This window comes from Microplitis demolitor, chromosome 8 (assembly GCF_026212275.2).
Source record: "Microplitis demolitor isolate Queensland-Clemson2020A chromosome 8, iyMicDemo2.1a, whole genome shotgun sequence".
In the NCBI taxonomy this organism is placed as follows: Eukaryota; Metazoa; Arthropoda; class Insecta; order Hymenoptera; family Braconidae; genus Microplitis; species Microplitis demolitor.
This window is the reverse complement of record NC_068552.1, coordinates 4,747,200-4,765,468: the sequence shown is the minus strand read 5'-3', so window position 1 is coordinate 4,765,468 and position 18,269 is coordinate 4,747,200. Positions and strand designations below refer to the sequence as shown.

General features: G+C 34.1%; 1 protein-coding gene across 1 annotated transcript; it reads left to right on the top strand.

Annotated features, from left to right (window-relative positions):
* Positions 1–2,009: 2,009 nt before the first annotated feature.
* Positions 2,010–16,687, top strand: LOC106694272 (uncharacterized). Its single transcript, XM_053741377.1, has 3 exons — positions 2,010–2,817; positions 2,929–3,656; positions 16,391–16,687. The coding sequence occupies exons 1-3, from the start codon at positions 2,010–2,012 to the stop codon at positions 16,685–16,687; spliced, it is 1,833 nt and encodes a 610-aa protein (XP_053597352.1).
* Positions 16,688–18,269: the final 1,582 nt, after the last annotated feature.

The following is an 18,269-nucleotide window of genomic DNA, read 5'->3' as shown; positions in this document are numbered from 1 at the left end:
TCATATTTTGCTTCCTGCAATCGCGAGAATTTACATTTGTGCTCTGCTTTCGATCTTTTTTATCATTTATTTGTATTTATTACTGATCAAACATGGCTGAAGCACAAATTAAGGCTTTAAAATGTAAGCGAGGTGCAGCAAAGCGTTCATTAACTATGTTCGAAAATTTCTTAAAACGGTTTAATCCGGAGGAAGACTTTCCAGTCTTAAATAAAAGGTTCTCTGAAGTAGAGAAAACCCGCGAAATCTTTCTAGAATACCAAAATGAATCAGAATTATTAGAAGGAGGAGAGGACGAAGAAAAACTGGCTGAAGTTCATCAGCATAAAGTTCAATTCGAGGAAGCGTATTTCGAAGGATACAAGATCGCGCATAAGCATTTGTTTCCAGGACCTACAAGTTCTGCTCGAACCGCATCCTCCATTCCGGAAATTTCTATTCTTAATCCACCAATTATATCTGCTAATTTAAATCAATTGCCAGCAAATATCAATCCTGGATCGCCGGGTGATCACGAACAAATTTCAATACAATCTCAGACGCGTGAATTAACTTCTCCAGGCATTCATGAACAAATCGCACATTAAAATCAAGCGCGTGATTCCTTTCCTCTGCCCGCTACTGAGCAAATTTCACATCACAATCAAACACGCGAATCATCTGCTCCGCATTCAGACCACTCCGTCATCGCCACACTAAGTTATTATAACCCCAACTACTTCGGTTTGCCTTCTGTGGAAGTGCCTAAATTCGGTGGGGCCTTCGACGAATGGATAGGTTTTCATGATTTATTTGAATCCTTTATCCATGGAGTTAAAAATATTCCCCCGATTCGTAAATTGTATCATTTAAAAAGCAGTTTGGTAGGAGAAGCGGCTAGTGTAATCTCTTCTATTGAAGCATCAGCTCAAAATTATGAGCTGGCTTGGAATTTACTAAAAGATCGTTATGATAACAGAAAGCTAATGCGGGAAAAATATATTCAAGCAATACTGGATATTTCTCAAATATCAAAAGAGTTTTTAACGCAAGCTTTCGTGGATCATTTACAAAAAAATTTGCGTGCTCTCAAAACTTTAGGAGAGCCTATTGATGGGTGGAACTCCATTCTGGTGGTTATTCTTCGTAATAAATTCCAAATTCGCTTCGTGATCGATGGGAGGAACATAGCAATTCTATTCAAGCTATCCTATTCCCACCATCGATAAATTTATTGCTTTTTTAGCACGGCGCGCTCAATTCGAAGCCACGCGTGCTCAGGCGTATAGTTGAAAGCCAGACAGCCAAAAATCTAACTCTCGAGCTCTGTCACAGCCAAAACAAGCTTTCGCGTTAGAGGTATCTCCTGGCCGTTGTCTTCACTGATTAGACGATAATCATTACATTAATTCCTGCGCCAAGTTTAAACTCCATTCGCCAGGTATGAAACTGCCAAAAGGAACGGTTGGTGCACTAACTGTTTGCGTAATACGCACCAATCGTCTCAATGTAATGCTATTAAATGTCGCATCTGTGGGCAGCGTCATAATACGCTTCTGCATTTTGAAAAGCTCAACGCTTCCTCTCAAAAAAATAGCGGAAATAACTATAACTATAATAATTATAACAATGGTAACCATAACAATCATAATAATCACAATAGCATCAATAAAATTAATACAGCCAGTCAGAGTGAATCAAGTGCGCAGTCGCAGACTTCTCGCGTCAACTTGCACGTGCTTGTATCCTCCGAGGCCCTACTGGCCACCGCCATAGTGGATATCGTGAATCCACAAGGAATTTCAAAGGCGTGCAGAGTTTTTTTGGATTCCGGTTCCCAGGCTCATTTTATTACCGAAGCTACAGCTAACTTCCTAAAGCTTGACCGAACTGAAGTTAACATATCGGTCAGTGGTGTCGACGATCTAAGTACAAATATCAAGCACGCCACTCGCGCTATCATAAAATCGCGATTCAATAAATTTTCTAAAAATATTGAGTTTTTGATAATTCCGCAAATTAGCAAAGCAATGCCGTCGGCTCCTATTGATCTCGCTGGGCTAGAAATACCGAAAAATATCGTTTTAGCTGATCCAGAGTTTTGTAAACCTTCCTCAGTAGATGCACTTATAGGAGTCAATCTTTTTTACAAGCTTTTAAGTGTCGGACAAATTAAATTGAAAAATCAGCCGGAGGCCATTTTGCAAAAAACTCAGCTTGGGTGGGTGGTCGCTGGTGGTTTAAATTCTTCGTTCAAGAAACCAAATTTATCATGCCATTTTATTTTCAACAACCGAGTTAATGATACTAATCTCACCCGATTTTGGGAAATAGAAGAGCTTCCCGCGGCAAAAGTTCTGTCCCCTGAAGAGCAGTTGTGTGAGGAGCATTTTCTTCGCAATACTACCAGAAATACTACCGGTCGATACATGGTTCGGCTGCCATTTAACAATAATGTAAACAAACTTAGTGCTTCATACCCTTCAGCCTTGCGGCGTTTTCAATCACTTGAGAAACGTTTGGTGCAAGATAAAGAAATTGGAAATGAGTACACTGCCTTTTTGCAAGAATATCTAGATTTGGGTCACATGTCGCTTGCAACCGAGTCAAATGTTGAGCACTCGGACTTTTATCTTCCTCACCACGCTGTAGTTAAAAAAGACAGCCTGACTACCAAAACTCGGGTCATCTTTGACGGTTCTGCTAAAACTTCTAGCGGAATATCCCTAAATGACGCTCTCATGGTCGGCCCCAAGCTGCAGGACGACTTATTTATTTTGCTTATTAGATATCGGTCTCATACTATTGTTCTTACTGCAGATATAGAGAAAATGTACCGTCAAATTCGGGTACATCCTGACGATACCAAATATCGAAAGATATTATTTTGAGGCAATCCTTCTAAACCTATTTCTACGTACATACTTAATACCGTCACTTACGGCACAGCATGCGCTTCTCATCTTGCCATTCGTTCTCTGCAGCAGCTCGCTAGCGACGAGGGTTACGCTTATCCTCACGCTGCCGTAGCCCTAAAGCGCGATTTCTACGTTGACGACCTTCTTACTGGCACAAATACTATTCCGGAAGCCGAAGTGTTACGCGATGAGCTAAACGAAATTTTGAAAAAAGGTGGCTTCAACTTACGAAAGTGGGCTTCAAATGAGCCCTCTCTCTTATATAAGTGCGACGAGCACCCAGTCACGACTCATATGTCACTTGACCCAGGCACGTCTATTAAAACTCTAGGCATTCATTGGAACGCCAGAGAGGACAGCATATTCTGTAGCGTAAATGTCTGTAAGCTAAAAACAGTCACTAAACGCTCCATTTTATCTCAGATAGCCAAACTGTTCGATCCTTTGGGTTTGCTAGGTCCCGTCATATTACATGAAAAAATAATTATGCAATCATTAACGAAAACTGGCGTGGCGTGGGACGAATCAGTTCCAGTCGACTTGCACACGTCATGGACTGCTTATGTGGAGCAGCTTCCATTAATTTCTGATCTACGTTTCGGTCGTTGCATTACCATTGCTGACTCAATTAACGTTAAAATGCATGGTTTCTGTGATGCCAGCGAAGAGGCGTACGGTGCCTGCCTTTACTTACGATCGGTGGATCAAGATGACAAGATTCACGTAAAATTGATTTGTTCTAAATCTCGAGTGGCTCCGGTAAGCTCGATTTCATTGCCTCGCCTAGAGCTTCGCGGTGCTCTTTCACTTGCTCGCTTATTCCATACAGTTGTAACGGGTAAAACTGGGGTTGATTTCAGCTGCCAATTAAAAATTATTAATTGATAAGTCGGAAATGAACCAAATCAGAACCAGAAAAGACAAAACAGTAAATAGACAAATAATATCTGAATGCAAGGAAATTTAATGATTAGCCAATAAAATATCCCAGAAAGCAAAATTAGAAGATATACAAAACTACCCCTTTGGCTCGGTTTAGCTCGCCGGAGTCCAGGGTCGAAAACAAAGGGGGTTTTCAAAAGATAGACAATATTAAATGTAATACTTTAAAGTTTATTCAAATCAAAGCTTTACATAGGCTTCGAGCCCTTGTTCTACTACCTTTACAATAAATGATTACGGTTTTTTAATTATTTAAAACAATTTCAAATCACGGTTTATCACGGTTCTGTAAATACGTACACACAGTTACGCGGTCAATTCCCACACACACACAATTTACGCGGACTAGTAACGCGGGTCTACCCCTCTCCCGGATGCTTCAGGGGTGTCTGGTCGACTTCCCCGTCGGCCCTGCACGAGTTCCCCTTCCCTGAGGGTAAGCGGATGGTCTCCGTCAAACCCCCACCTACACGGCTAGTTCTACCTACCACCCCTTGGCAGAAGGCCTCAGAGTGGGGACCCTTAAATCTCCCCGAGAATCAAAATTTCGCTTACCTTGGTCCGGTCGGACTCGGGGTAGTCGAAGTTCCAGATGTTGTCCAGGGAATGGTCTTCCTCCAGAAAACGTCTCGGGAGACTAAGTTGCCAATACCAGCTTTACCGAGCGCTTTTATTACCTGAGCCATCCGTCCCGCATACGGAAAAGGATAAATTTATCGCCACCTAGTGTTGCTGTCTGAAGCGTAGTGATCGAGAAATTATTCTAAGTCCAAACCGACAAAAATCAAAGGAAAATAAAATAATGATGAAATATTATTCACGAGATTGAATTTCTTCTAAGTTTTTGTGCTTTAATATCAGTGAGAATTGAAAAATATAATATAAAGAATGATTCGGAAAGAAAAAGAATGTGTTTAAGAGTTTGAGCAAACATTTGATTACGGAGGAATTAGCCGTACTCGCGAGCGAACGAAAAGAGAATGGAAGAATGCGCGATTAAAATACTAAGTTAAATTCAACTCTCTTCATAATTTTATTTTATTTTATATTTCTTTCGATCTCTGTGAATCTTTTAAAGATTCACATGGAATTATTTTTCACGTTTTTTTGTTCCTTTCCCTTTGACTTTATCGGCTCGGGACTTAGAATAATTTCACTCCGCGCGCTTCCATATACTCTTATTTATTCACTCGTATAACCATAATATCACACAAAATCTTATAAAAAAAACTTAGTAATAGTAATACACAGCCATAGTTACAATAAGTTAAATAGTTATAGTGATAGTTTAGTATATTCAAAAAGAAATAGAGCTAAATGTTCAATCATGTAGTAATTAGTATTAGATAAATAGGTTTTAAGTACAAAATAGTAGTTATAATAAGTACCATAGTTTTAGGTTTTGTTAATCGTTACAAGTAGCATTAAGTAGTCATAGTTATTAGAATAAGTACCCTAGTTTTAGGTTTAGTCGTAAGTAATAATAATAGTAATATATCACAAATAGTAAATAAGTAGTAATTAAATAGTAGTCCTAGTTATTATAAAAAAGTAGGTTTTAAGTACAGTAATAAATAGTAGTTAGAATAAGCATCCTAGTTATAGGTTTAGTAGTTAACAAGTAGTCATAGTATAAGAAATAGTAGTAATTTAGATAAATAGTAGCTAGTATAGTAGTAGATATAAGGAATCGATAGTTGTAAGAATAAAACAAAAAAAAACGGAACGGGTCCGCCGCAACTGGTCTGCCATCACACAGTACAACAAGCACTCTTGATTAACATGGATGAGATTTTTTTGTGGTCTGATTCTACAATAGCCTTGCATTGGCTAAACACTCCCCCGCATCGCTTAAAAACATTTGTCTCAAATCGCGTTGCTGAAATTCAGAGACTAACAAGCGCTTGCCATTGGCGTCATGTTGCCTCACTTGATAACCCTGCGGATCTTGTATCTCGCGGCCAACTTCCATCTGAATTCGTCCAAGGAGAGATCCGGCAACGAGGTCCTTCCTGGCTTTGGAAGGAGCAAGTATTGTGGCCTAAGACTATTTTAGCTCATATCGATCTGCCTGACTTAAAACCTGATATCTCCATCACCACTTGCATGAAGCTAGAATTACGCGGTCATAATTTGATTCAGCGATACGAATCATTTGAAAAGGCAACTCGCCTCGTTGCTCACCTTCTTCGCTTTATTAATAACTTAAGATGCGAGGAGCCTCAGCGTATCCGCGACCACTTAACTCCTGTAGAAATGAAAGCTGCCCGTGATACCATAGTCAAAATGGTCCAGATGGCTTCTTTTGCTACCGAAATCAATTGTTTGAAAAAGGGTATTCCTATCCGCGATGGTAGTAAATTAATTTCCTTAAATCCCTTCCTTGACTCCAATGACCTTCTACGGGTAGGCGGCAGACTTGCTTTATCGGAGTTACCTGAGGGGCAGCGTCATCCAATGGTACTTCCCAGTGATCACCACATCACACGCACTATCATACGCGAAGAACACGTACGCCTAAATCACGCCGGGACTCAAACTACTTTGTACTCTTTGCGCCAAGTTTACTGGCCTCTAAACAGTCGTAACATTACTCGGAAAATCATATATAAATGTTTAAAATGTTTTCGAGCCAAACCTAAGCTTGCTGATCACATTATGGGCGATTTACCTTCCTATCGGGTATCCCAATCACGTCCTTTCCTGCACGTTGGAGTTGATTACTGTGGGCCGCTATATATGAAAGAACGAAGGCATTGTAATCGGCAAAAACTCAAGGTCTATGTCGCTGTTTATGTATGTATGTCTACGAAAGCAGTTCACCTCGAATTAGTCACCGATCTTACTACGAAGGCATTTATAGCCAGCCTCAAGCGCCTTTTTGCAAGGCGTGGAAAGTCTACCGATATTTATTCAGACAATGGTACCAATTTTGTAGGTGCCAGTCATGAGCTCAATAAGCTATACGCTTTGCTTCATTCCTCAGAACATGAAACTCCAATGCAGCATTTTATGCATCAACGAAAGATTAATTGGCATTTTATCCCCCCCCCCCCCCAGGGCACCTCATTTTGGAGGGATCTGGGAGGCCGCAGTTAAATCCTTTAAAAAACATTTTATAAGAACTGTAGGAGATAATATGTTAACCTACGATCAGTTGGAAACGTACCTTATAGAAATAGAGGCAATACTAAATTCTCGTCCGATTTCCCCATTATCATCCGATCCTAACGACCTCCTGCCTTCAACATCTGGCCATTTCCTTATTGTTGGTCCACTGACAACTTTTCCACAGGTTGATTTCACTGACACCCAGTCTAACTGGTTATCTGCGTGGCAGCATGCTCAACAAATGAAGCAACACTTTTGGAAGCGATGGTACAAGGAGTACCTGCATCAGCTCATCATGCGTCTGTCTCATTGCTAATAATCATCCAATTTAGAAGTAGGCACGCTGGTTTTGATTTCAGAAGACCATCTGCCACCGCTTCAATTGCCCGTAGGTCGCATTATTGCAGTCGAGACGGTGTAGTACGAGCCGCGACGATCAAAACTGCCAAAGGAGAATACGAGCGCTGCACCAAGAAGCTGTGCCCGCTACCATTCGAAGACGACTCCACAGCTCATCAAGATTGAACTAAATAGTTCAAGGGGGGCAGCATGTTTCGTCGCAACCTTGCCCATATAATTTATTTTAAAACCTTATTTTTATATTGATTCATTTACATATTTTTAACTTTACTCATGCAAACAAAATTTATTATATTTAAGAAAAAATGATAGTTTATTACTCTGGGAAATATTTTTAATCTTACTAAGTTATATTTTACAACACCTCCATTTTTTGTCACTGAAATTTCTTATCTTAAGGGAACGATTGCAAATACATTTTAAGCCGTTTTTTTATATTACTAGGGCACACTTGGGAATTTCCAAGCACTTAGTCTTGCTTCCCAGAACTTAACATCCCAATGTTACTATTTTAAAAGTATTGTTAAAAGCATCTGCTCCATAGAAATGGCTGCTGTACAGCTAATTTTTTCTTGTATAATTGCAATCCCGTTTCCTTTCCAAAGTTCTCTCTACGGTCAAAATATTATGGCTCTAATCCCTTAAGCCCCTCATAAATCATAACTTCCTTGTCCTCAAGTCCCCGCATTGCTCAACTCTGACCTCCCTACCTGAACTCCATCGGTCCCAGTTAAATGCCCACCTATAAACCTAGCCAAGTACCAATGGCAAGACACATTATCCCTCTTTCCACCTTCTTGCCCTTAGCTGCCCAATGATTTCCTCGCATTTTTCCTTGGTCACTTTTCGCCACTAAAATAAATCCGCCTCCAAAAAACTTGAATTATTTTTAAATATAATTTTTTGTATCAGTAACTCACCAGACTTGTAAAGAGCAGCAAGCTCAGTTAAATAAAGTACCTAAGATCATTGTATTTTTTTTTGGTTTTCATTACTCGAGCCAGACTCGCATTTATTTTTTGTATTTACTATCAATCATCTCATCAACCATTATCAAATTACTGCCATTACTGCGGTAAACTAATCGCGGTACAAAACACATATTTTCTAAAATCTATTTTATATCTTATTTTTTAACTCAAAGATTAAGGTTTCAAATAAAAAAAGTATTATAAGATCTAGAATGAATTTTTTTTTGTTTACTATTTACTTAGTGTCTTTTGTTTAAAAATGTCGACAGTTAATGATTATTTGAGAGCTATACTTGTTAGTTGTCTTGATAGAATATTAATAATATTTAACGAAAGTAGTCAAATTGCCGTTAAAATCTCAACAAAAATTTCTTCAATTCACTGGATAAAGTCGAAAAATATTTAGACATTCAAAACCGCATCAAAAGATTCCTCTGTGATATTGTAATACGGAATAGCGACATTACGTTTTAAATATCAAAAAAATTAAATAATCCTCTATATCTAGATGATCCTGAATCACTTTCCATGAGCAGTAAGTTTAATTGAACTTTATTTATTCTTGTTATTTTTAATAAATCATGTAGTAATTAATTTTGCCCATAAATAGAAATATTAATTTCTTTTTTTATTAGTTTTTTAATTCAAATTTATTGCTTTTATATAACACTTTTAATGAAGCAAAGAATTGAAAAAAAATTTTGTCACGTAATGTTTTTTTTTAAATTAAGATTACTCAGTGTCGCACAATCTTTGAGTTTCTTAGAATAATTCATTTTTTTAAGGCAAAGTTTTTCACCAATTATCCTATAAATTGAGATTCTCTTTTATTTTGGTCACGATTGGAGATCGTGATGGGCGTAGGTACGATATTCGTATAAAGTATAGTGAATAAAAAGGTACTTACATTGATCAAGGACCGATCCTATGACCTGGGCTCACGTGACCAAATGCTCAGTTTATTCTATTTTATATTTAATTCGCGCCCACACAATATTGTTGAAGACAATATTGATAAACCCAAAACGATTTCCAATTTATTATGTGACTGATCTAATTTCACAATCAAACGTCGAGCGGTAAACGTAAGATTGTGTACCCCCTACTGTGAACTATCGGTCTGAGCGGCTAGACAGGTAGTAAAATAAGGGATAAAGGAAGGTGGGTTGCCGAAAAGCCTCGTGAAGCTAGTATCTCATTGTTAAAATAAAATTGTCTGATTAATAATGTTTTTCAAATGTTTTATGTTAACGAGTATTTATTTATTAAATGACTCAATATTCTCAAAATACAAAAGGGGTTACAAATGGCAATATTAAGAATAGTAAATATAAAAGCAAATGTTTCATGCATATGGGTTACAATTATTTCAGAGTATATAAAAATAAAAATACCAAACAATGGTTACAATATTCAAAAACTTACCCTAAACAGGTTTTGGTGAGGTGTCAAGACTGTCAGCAGTTACACAGGACACTTATTCACGACGCGTTCTCGCGGTCAATTAATGTGATTTTAAATTTATCGAATTATTTATTTATTTAGTCTACCTTGTTGTATAAGCTCCAATGGTTATGCGTTTCTAAACCTTTGTAGGTTAAATTAAAATGAAGGTCTTCGCGCTTTTCGCGGTAAAATAATTTCAATGTATTCAAATTCTTCGCGTCTTCGCGGTAATATAAATTTATAAAATCTTCGCGTATTTTTCGCGTAAAAAAATATTTCTAAATATTATTCAAATTCTTCGCCTTTTCGCGGTAAAATATTCTTTAAAATCTTCGCATTTATCGCGGTAAAATATCCTTCGATTCTTTACGTTTCTCGTGGTATATTTCAATATAAAAATAATAAAATGAATGAAATTAAATGGATTATAATAAGATGAAGATAATCAATGCTGTACCGGTGCTAAACGGTTGATATTAGTTCATGACTTTCAACGATCAAGGACCAATCGTACGATCTGGGCTCACGTGATCGGATGCTATACGCTAATATCGCGTTGATTATGCTTCTGAAGCTAGTAGAAAATAATATACCGATTATACGAGTGCTTACGACGATCAAGGACCGATCCAATGATCTGGGCTCACGTGACCGAATGCTCAATCGGGATATCAATCCTCTAGCCACGAACACCGTCAAGTGTCCGGAATTCGGTAAGGTTCAAAGTTTGATTCCCAAAAGAACTGATGAGCTAAATTCCATCGTCTTTTCATATGATCCTCGCATATGAAAAGTGGTGGTAACCAGTTTCCCATACGAGAGGACTCGGACTCGCCTGAAAGTTCTAGGCCCATGCACATGTGTGATCCCTGGGAAACAGATTTTGACTATTAAAGTAGGCTGATGACCTGGCGCCGCTCTGTCGCTGAGCATGCTCGTGTAGGAAACCATAAATTTGGAGGTTTCCATTAGCTTTCTCTAATTTCAAAGAATCACATGCAGGTGCGCATGAGTTGGGTGGTCTATAGGTTTAAGATGAAAAATCAAAGAAGACTACCGCTTCTATGCTTAGATTAGTTAAATAGGAACGGATACATAAATTTTAAAAGTACGTTAAGTAAAAATGATGAAATTTCCAGAAAGAGAAATATATAATACGCGTGGTCCATTAGTACAATACGACTTAATTGTAAAGCGTTGACAACGCTCAGGTAGGTATATTTGTCCGGTACAACTTCTGGCGTCAGTAAGTTGGCGTTATACATAAAAAGGTTTATGTACAGGAGGTTTTAGTGTGTACTTATTTTGGAAGAGAGAGAAAAAAAAATTAAAAAAATTTTAAATATAGCAGCCGTGACATTTTGAATATAAACTTATAAAAATAAATTTCTGTATTTATAAAAATATCTAACAGATGATGATAAGAAACTGAATGAATTGAAGGTAGAAGCCAGAGCAAAATAATTGATTTTTCTCAGAATGTATGTTCAAAAAAGTCTCAGTTACTAGGATGCACTATCAGAAGAAAAGAAGGAGGATGAAGTTAAATTTTTTTTAAGTAATGTCTATATGTTAATTGAGTCTAATTTATTTATTAAATAAATATTATTTTATATCAATGTGTAAAAAAAATCAAACTTTCATTAATTTTTTGTTTCTATTATTTATCATTATAATTATAAAAAAAAAATTTTAATCTTTTTTTGATCGAATATTGATCAAAATCAGACTAAAAATAATTGACATAAAAAGTCGGATTTTGAAGTAAATAAGAATAAAAAAAAACTAAAAATGATTGAAAATAAGTCTGAAAATAGTCTAAATAAGGAATAGTAAGGGCAAAACTAGATTAAAATTGACATATTAATTAAATATAAATATGTTCAGTCACGAGCTTGATTAATTTGAATCAAGCTTCGTGCATTTCCGCTCGGTTCGGGCGTTGCCGAGCTCGCTACTGACTGAAGGTCAGAATAGTGCCGGGTCACTCGCTATTTGGGCCTGGCACATACAATTTCTAGCTCAGGATCGTGTCAAGACGTCCTGAGAACCCGCTACAAGCTGACCAATCACAAAATTCGTCTTATATTGGTCAGCCTATGAGAGAGCTCGCTATCAACTGATACCTGTTGGCGCGCTTTTAAGCCAATAGAAAAATTCGTTTTATGCAGCAAGGCTGCCACGTCGACACCAAGCTTCTCGACGATTCAACGACGCTACCAATATTATTCTACAACGTGTCTTTGCTACTTGCAACCTCGTGCTTGAACCGCTTCAGTAAATAATTTGTGTAAAATTATAACTAAATCGCTACGCTAAATTATCCTCAATATTTAGACAGTACATCAAGGCTGCTATTTATTGAGAATAAATAAATTGTTCTTGTGACAATAATTAATTGTTAATTAATTATCATTGAATTAACCGCTATAGACCACGTGTCAATTTTTTACGTGAATAAAATAACTGTGAGTTTGCATTCGCTATCGCGTATAAATTATCTAGTCGCATTCGCTAATAATCATAATTCTCATAATTTTTAAGTGTAAATAAGTGTAAATAAATCTATAATTTATTTGTAAAGAAATCTGAGTAATTTTTAATTGTTTAACCAACCTCGCCTAAACCAGATCCATTTAGTTTATTCGCTCATTTTACAAAATAAAAAATAAAATTTAATAAAAATAACTTAAAATTAATAGTTTATTAAAAACAGATCAATTTTTTCGACCTGAAATATAGCCGTATGTATGCTGCTTAGTCGAGGAAAAAGTACATTGTATTGAAGTACAGGTATAGAACATTTGAGGTAATGATATTTTGAAACCATCTTAGGTACTTATCGTATATGTTATAAGGGATGATGCATTTAATGCTTCATCTAAATGTTGCTACTCACTGCGCTGACGACTCACGTCACGTGAAGTCACCCCTATTGAAAAAATTCAAAAAAAATATGTCAAAATATAAAAAGTCTATATTTTAAGTATGAAAAAAAATATGTTTTTAATAGCAGACTTTTGGCCGATTTTCGTACTTATATGTTTCAAATATATTCACAATCTATCTTAGAATATATTCAACTCATATGTATTAACAATTAAAAAAAATATATTAAATAATGTATGTATAAAATTATAACAAAGATATTAGTATATGATGGAAAAAAAAATATATAATATATATATTTTTACATTTTTATCCTCCTGATTGAAAAAAAAAAATAATTTTATCCACGCTAGGTGTATATCTATATGTAAGTCCCCATTCAACTTTTGTTAAATCATTTCATATCATTTTTTCTTAATTAGGAATATTTTTAACTTCCTGCTAAGAAAATCGACGATTTTCAAAATTTCGGGAAGTTATTGTTTTCACCCCGATTCTCGAAAATCGAGTTTTCATCAGATGTCGACGTTTTGAGGTCCTAGGAAGCTATTCTGACTATTTTCAGAATGATGCCCGAGCGTGTGTATGTGTGTGTGTGTGTGTGTAAACTCTTTGTAACTTTTGAACTAATGGATCGATTTGGATCGTTGAGGTGGCAATCGAAAGAGCTTGTTGGCCATCAACTTTCCTGGAAATTTCAGATTATTTGACCAAAAGGACTCGAAAATATTGACGAATTACGGAAAAAAAAAAATTTTTTTTTTTAGTTTTTTATTGATTTCTCAAAAACGACTAATACGATCGACTTTAGAATCTAATGAGCTCTGAAAATCAATAAAACGCGTCGATTGCCACCTCAAACATCAAAATCAGATAATTCGTTCGAGAGTTATCGCGGGAGAAATAAGTGGTGAAAAACGGTTTTTTCTAAATATTTTCAAAACGACTGACGCGATGGATTTCAAATTTAAATCAGCTCTAGAATTCAATAAAACGCGCCGATCGCTACGTCAACTATCAGAATCGATTAAATAGTTCAAAAGATATCGGCTTTGGAAAGTTAAAAAAATTACATTTTATGTTATTTTTTCCGGATAAATCATAATATAACGTACTAAAATGTGCCTGATATCATATCAACTCATCTTTTTTATGGTTTCTTTTGATCATATAATGTAATCGAACTTGGTTTTTAGTTTAAATCATATTTTCAACAAAAAAATCGATAAAACGTAGTTTTTAATATTTTTATCGGATATTTTATATTTTATTGTTTCTTACATGAGTTAAAACTTATTTAAATCTTGATTTTGATCCCTGACATTGATTTCTGCCTCATTACACTTATTTTACTGTACATAATCAGGAACTAAATTTCAAAAACCGCTTCATTGATGATTTTCGATCCTTAAATTTTCAAACTTCAGCATAACAGGTAACTTGTTAGAGCTTGAAAAGATCATAAAAAAACAATTGCATGTAATAGCAATTCGAGCTCGAAAATATATTTACACTTATGTTTTCGAGCTTTTTGAGGTCGAAAACAGCGGGAAGTTTTGGGGCTGGCCCGCAGGGTCCACCGACGCCTAGATTTTTTTTTATGTATCCTAAGATATATTTTGAATATATTTATGTTTTTTAATAATGAGGGAATTTTTAAATTACATCAAATCCATAAATCAAGACTTTATCTTAGACTTAACCATGAAAAAAAAAATTTTTTCTGTTAAATTTTGAAAGTGGTCTCTCTTGCTTATGATGAGCCATCGTGCTCCGGTCTTCCCTACTATTTATTCCTATGCGTACACATATGTAGGCCCGCATCAAAAAACTTTATGCGAAAAAATATGTTATAAAATATATGGATGTTATGATGTGATATGTTGTACAATATAAAAAATAGTATTTATAGTTTTGTCGCATTAATGTATGATAATATATAGAAAAAAAAAATACATTGCTGCAATGTATTAATTATATATTTATCAATACAACTTTTTTTAGCTATGTTAAACATATGGGACACTCCACGCCAAATCAATCACTTGTGAACCCAGCCACTTTAGATTTGGCTCAAAATTTTTACTCTTTTTCTACCTCATCAAAAACGTTTCTCATAATTTTTTGAACTTTTTCACTTAATCAATAAAAAAAGCTATAAATTTCCAATAAAAGTTGTTATTTGTATTTTAAATAGCTATAACTTTTTCAAAATTTGACTGATGGGATCTTTTGATCAAAAATTTTTGTTGTTGAATGTACTTTTCGAAAAATAATACAAAAAAATTATAGCGACGTATCGTCTTTGTTTTCTTTTATAGATTTTTGAAAAAAATCAAAAATTTTTCGGTTTACCATTTTTGATTTTTGATTTTTTTTTTATTATATAAAACTTTGAAATTTCCTGCAAATGCTCAAGTCTTTTCAGAGTGATTTTTTTTTCCAAAAAATACAAAAAAATTATTCAGAAAGTTCTTCTATTTTTTGACTTGATTTAAAAAAAAAAATTCAAATTTTTTCGACGACTACTATTTAAAATTATTGTTTTCATTTTTTTTTTCGAAATTTAGAAGTTATCTGAGCACTTTCAAAAATTACCAGAATGCTGTCATAAGAAATAATGCTAGTTAAAAATGGTTTTTTTATTATTTGGAAAAGAAAATCTAATTCGAAAAAATATTACTTTGAAATAATTCAAGGATTTGCAGTAAATGTCGAGGTTTTACATAACAAAAAAAAAAAAATGGTAAATATTAAAAAATTATTTATTTTTTCCAAAAATCTAAAAAAAAACAAAGAAGATACGTTACAATAATTTTTTCGTATTTTTTTTTCAAAATGTACATTTAAAAAAGAAAATTGTGAGAAAAAAAAATCTTAATCAGTCAATTTTTGAAAAAATTATAGCTATTTATAATAAAAAAAGCAATTTTTATCAAAAATTTATAATTTTTTTATTGGTTCAGTGAAAAAATTTCAAAAAATTATGAGAAACGTTTTTAATGGGGAAAAAAGACCAAAATTTTTTAGAATCCAATAAAAACTTATGGAATTCCCTCAACGCATTTGTTGTACACAATATTCTAAAATCATTCTTTCACAAAATGGATATTCATAAACGTTTTAATCCAAACTTATTTACCAATTGTTCACTGTAGACGCTAGACAGATGTACTACTTAAGTTATTTATTAGGGCGATTTGTCTAAGTATAGATGTGTTTTGGTCAAAGGTGATATTATATAAATAATGTACCCAATATTAAATGGCTTCAAAATGTCATTACCTCTAATGTTCTATACCTGTACCTAAATACAATGTACTTTTTCCTAGAGAAAGCAGCAGACATACGCATGTATAATTATGTCGCCGGGTAATCCGTTTTCTTTTCAGCACAAATTCTTGGGATTAATATTAAAATAGGTCTAAATGAAAAGGTAATGGACGACGTGAAGCATCCATGACTGTTGTTTAGGTGCAAATATCCCTTTAGATACGACACCCCCCCCCTTACTGGAAGTATTGCAGTCTAGTTAAACATCGGTCCTTAAAATTTTAACATCATTCAGTTTCAAACTCGAACCAAGTTGTTTCTGAATATAACCTAAATCTTAAACTCCAAGCTTTGGTTATCGTAACATATCATTCAAGTTTATATCAAATCATTATGGGTGACATCAAGTGTATTTCTTCAAGTCCACAATCTGCATCCAAACGGTCCGCCGATATTTTTGATATTGAGCATGATGCTCAATACAAAAAAATCTAAATCAAGGGATCCAGTGAAGTGACTCCGTCCGACACGTTCTTGCCGACATGTAAAATCGACGGTAATCTCATTTTTCGTCCAGTGAACGTTGAACGGGTTAAAACGACCATAACCGTCAACATAAAAAAGAAAATTGTGCCCAGGAAGAAGGTGGCCCTGGTGCCTGAACCAGTCGTGGAGAAGGAGGTGGAACTGATCAAGGTTCCTAAGCGTGTGAAGCCAAATCTTCAGCAGACACCATTGCGGGTGATGCCGCCAGTTTCAAAAAGCCACGAGAAGTCTGTGCTCTGTTCCATCATGTAAAAGAACCCCATGCACTCATATAGTGCTAAATTGTAATTATCTTATATATTTTTTTTTACTAATGGTGATCATGTATATATTTAAAAATTCTTATTAATTAACTTAAAGTAAGGACAGATATACGTGCAAGTATTTTTTTTTTATATTTGCTCATATTTTTTCATTATTTAAATAATTTTTATACATTTTTTGACGTTTTTTTTTTTTTGTAAATAAACAATAAAAGTGAGCTTTTTTTTAAAATTATTATATTCATTAGTATATTAGCAATAAATATAAGTATCATGCTAATTTTTTTTTATTATATAATGTTTTTTTTTTTTTTTCAATTTTGTATATAATTTTTCGTAAAAATTTTTTCTATTTTTTAATAAAAAAGTTATTTGTTCTAAAAAAATTTTTTTAATTTAAAAATAGTTTTAAGATTCCTTGAATCCCATTGCTTTCAAATAATATTAATTAGTCTCTTTAAGAATAATAATTTTAGTTAAATTTATTACTTAATTTTAATTAGTTTCAATTAATATTAATTTATTTTTAAATAATTTTAATTTACTATATTTGTTACTATTCATTGATTGAGATCAAGACTGCATACCGTCGAAGATTGGGGTTAAAGGTAATTATATAATACTTATATTTATTCAATTTAACAGTATATTTAGGAGGAAAAAATAGGGTACTTTCCAAATTTTAATAAAAAAAAATTTTTTCTTCTAAATGGTTTTTAAAAATTCAGAAGAACTTTTGTGAATATAATTAAATGTTATTTAAAATTTTTTTTCTGTTAAACTTTTTTAAAAATCAATTGTCAGAAAAAAATTTGACCGTGTGTAGATTTTTTTTAAAGAATCTCGTGATTGTTCAATGTACAAAATGAATAAGTTCGCAAGTTAATAATTGATTTGTCTAATTGAATTTTTATATTATTAATCAAAACAAGCAAAATATTCTAGAGTCAATTATATAGTAGAAATTTTGATAAACAGTTAAATTTAAATTATATATAATATACAAAAAAAAATGACTTTTTGGCGCAAAGAAAATTTTTAACTATAGAATGAAAAAAAAAAAAAAAAAAATTCTTTTAGGTCTCGAAAAATTGTTTCGCGCCAAGACATATTGACTTGCCGCGAAAAATTTTCCATGGCTAAAGAAAACTTTTTCTCGCTCCAAGGAAAGTTTGATTTAAAATTTTGAAAGCATAAAATGTCTTAGGGCAAATAGAAATTATTCACGCCAAAAAATCATTTCTTTCTGTGTAATTTTTGATGTAATATTCAGACAATCACGTCATAACTGTAGGTCGCTCGTTAATATTATTAATATACTTCTGTAATGATACACTGTCAAAAAACAACAATGAATTCGGATTTAATGTTAATCCAAATTCACTCTGCCACTCGGAGTTCCAGAGTTTTAAAAGAAATCACTCCGTATGCGGAGTGAATTAAAAGTTTTTTTAAACTATTAAACTGTGTGTGTGCGAGTGCGTGTGTGCGCAAATATGCGCGTGGTTTCGGATCTGTGTGTGTGTGTTAGTATGTGCGTGTGTGTAAATATATGCATTCGTGTGTTCGGA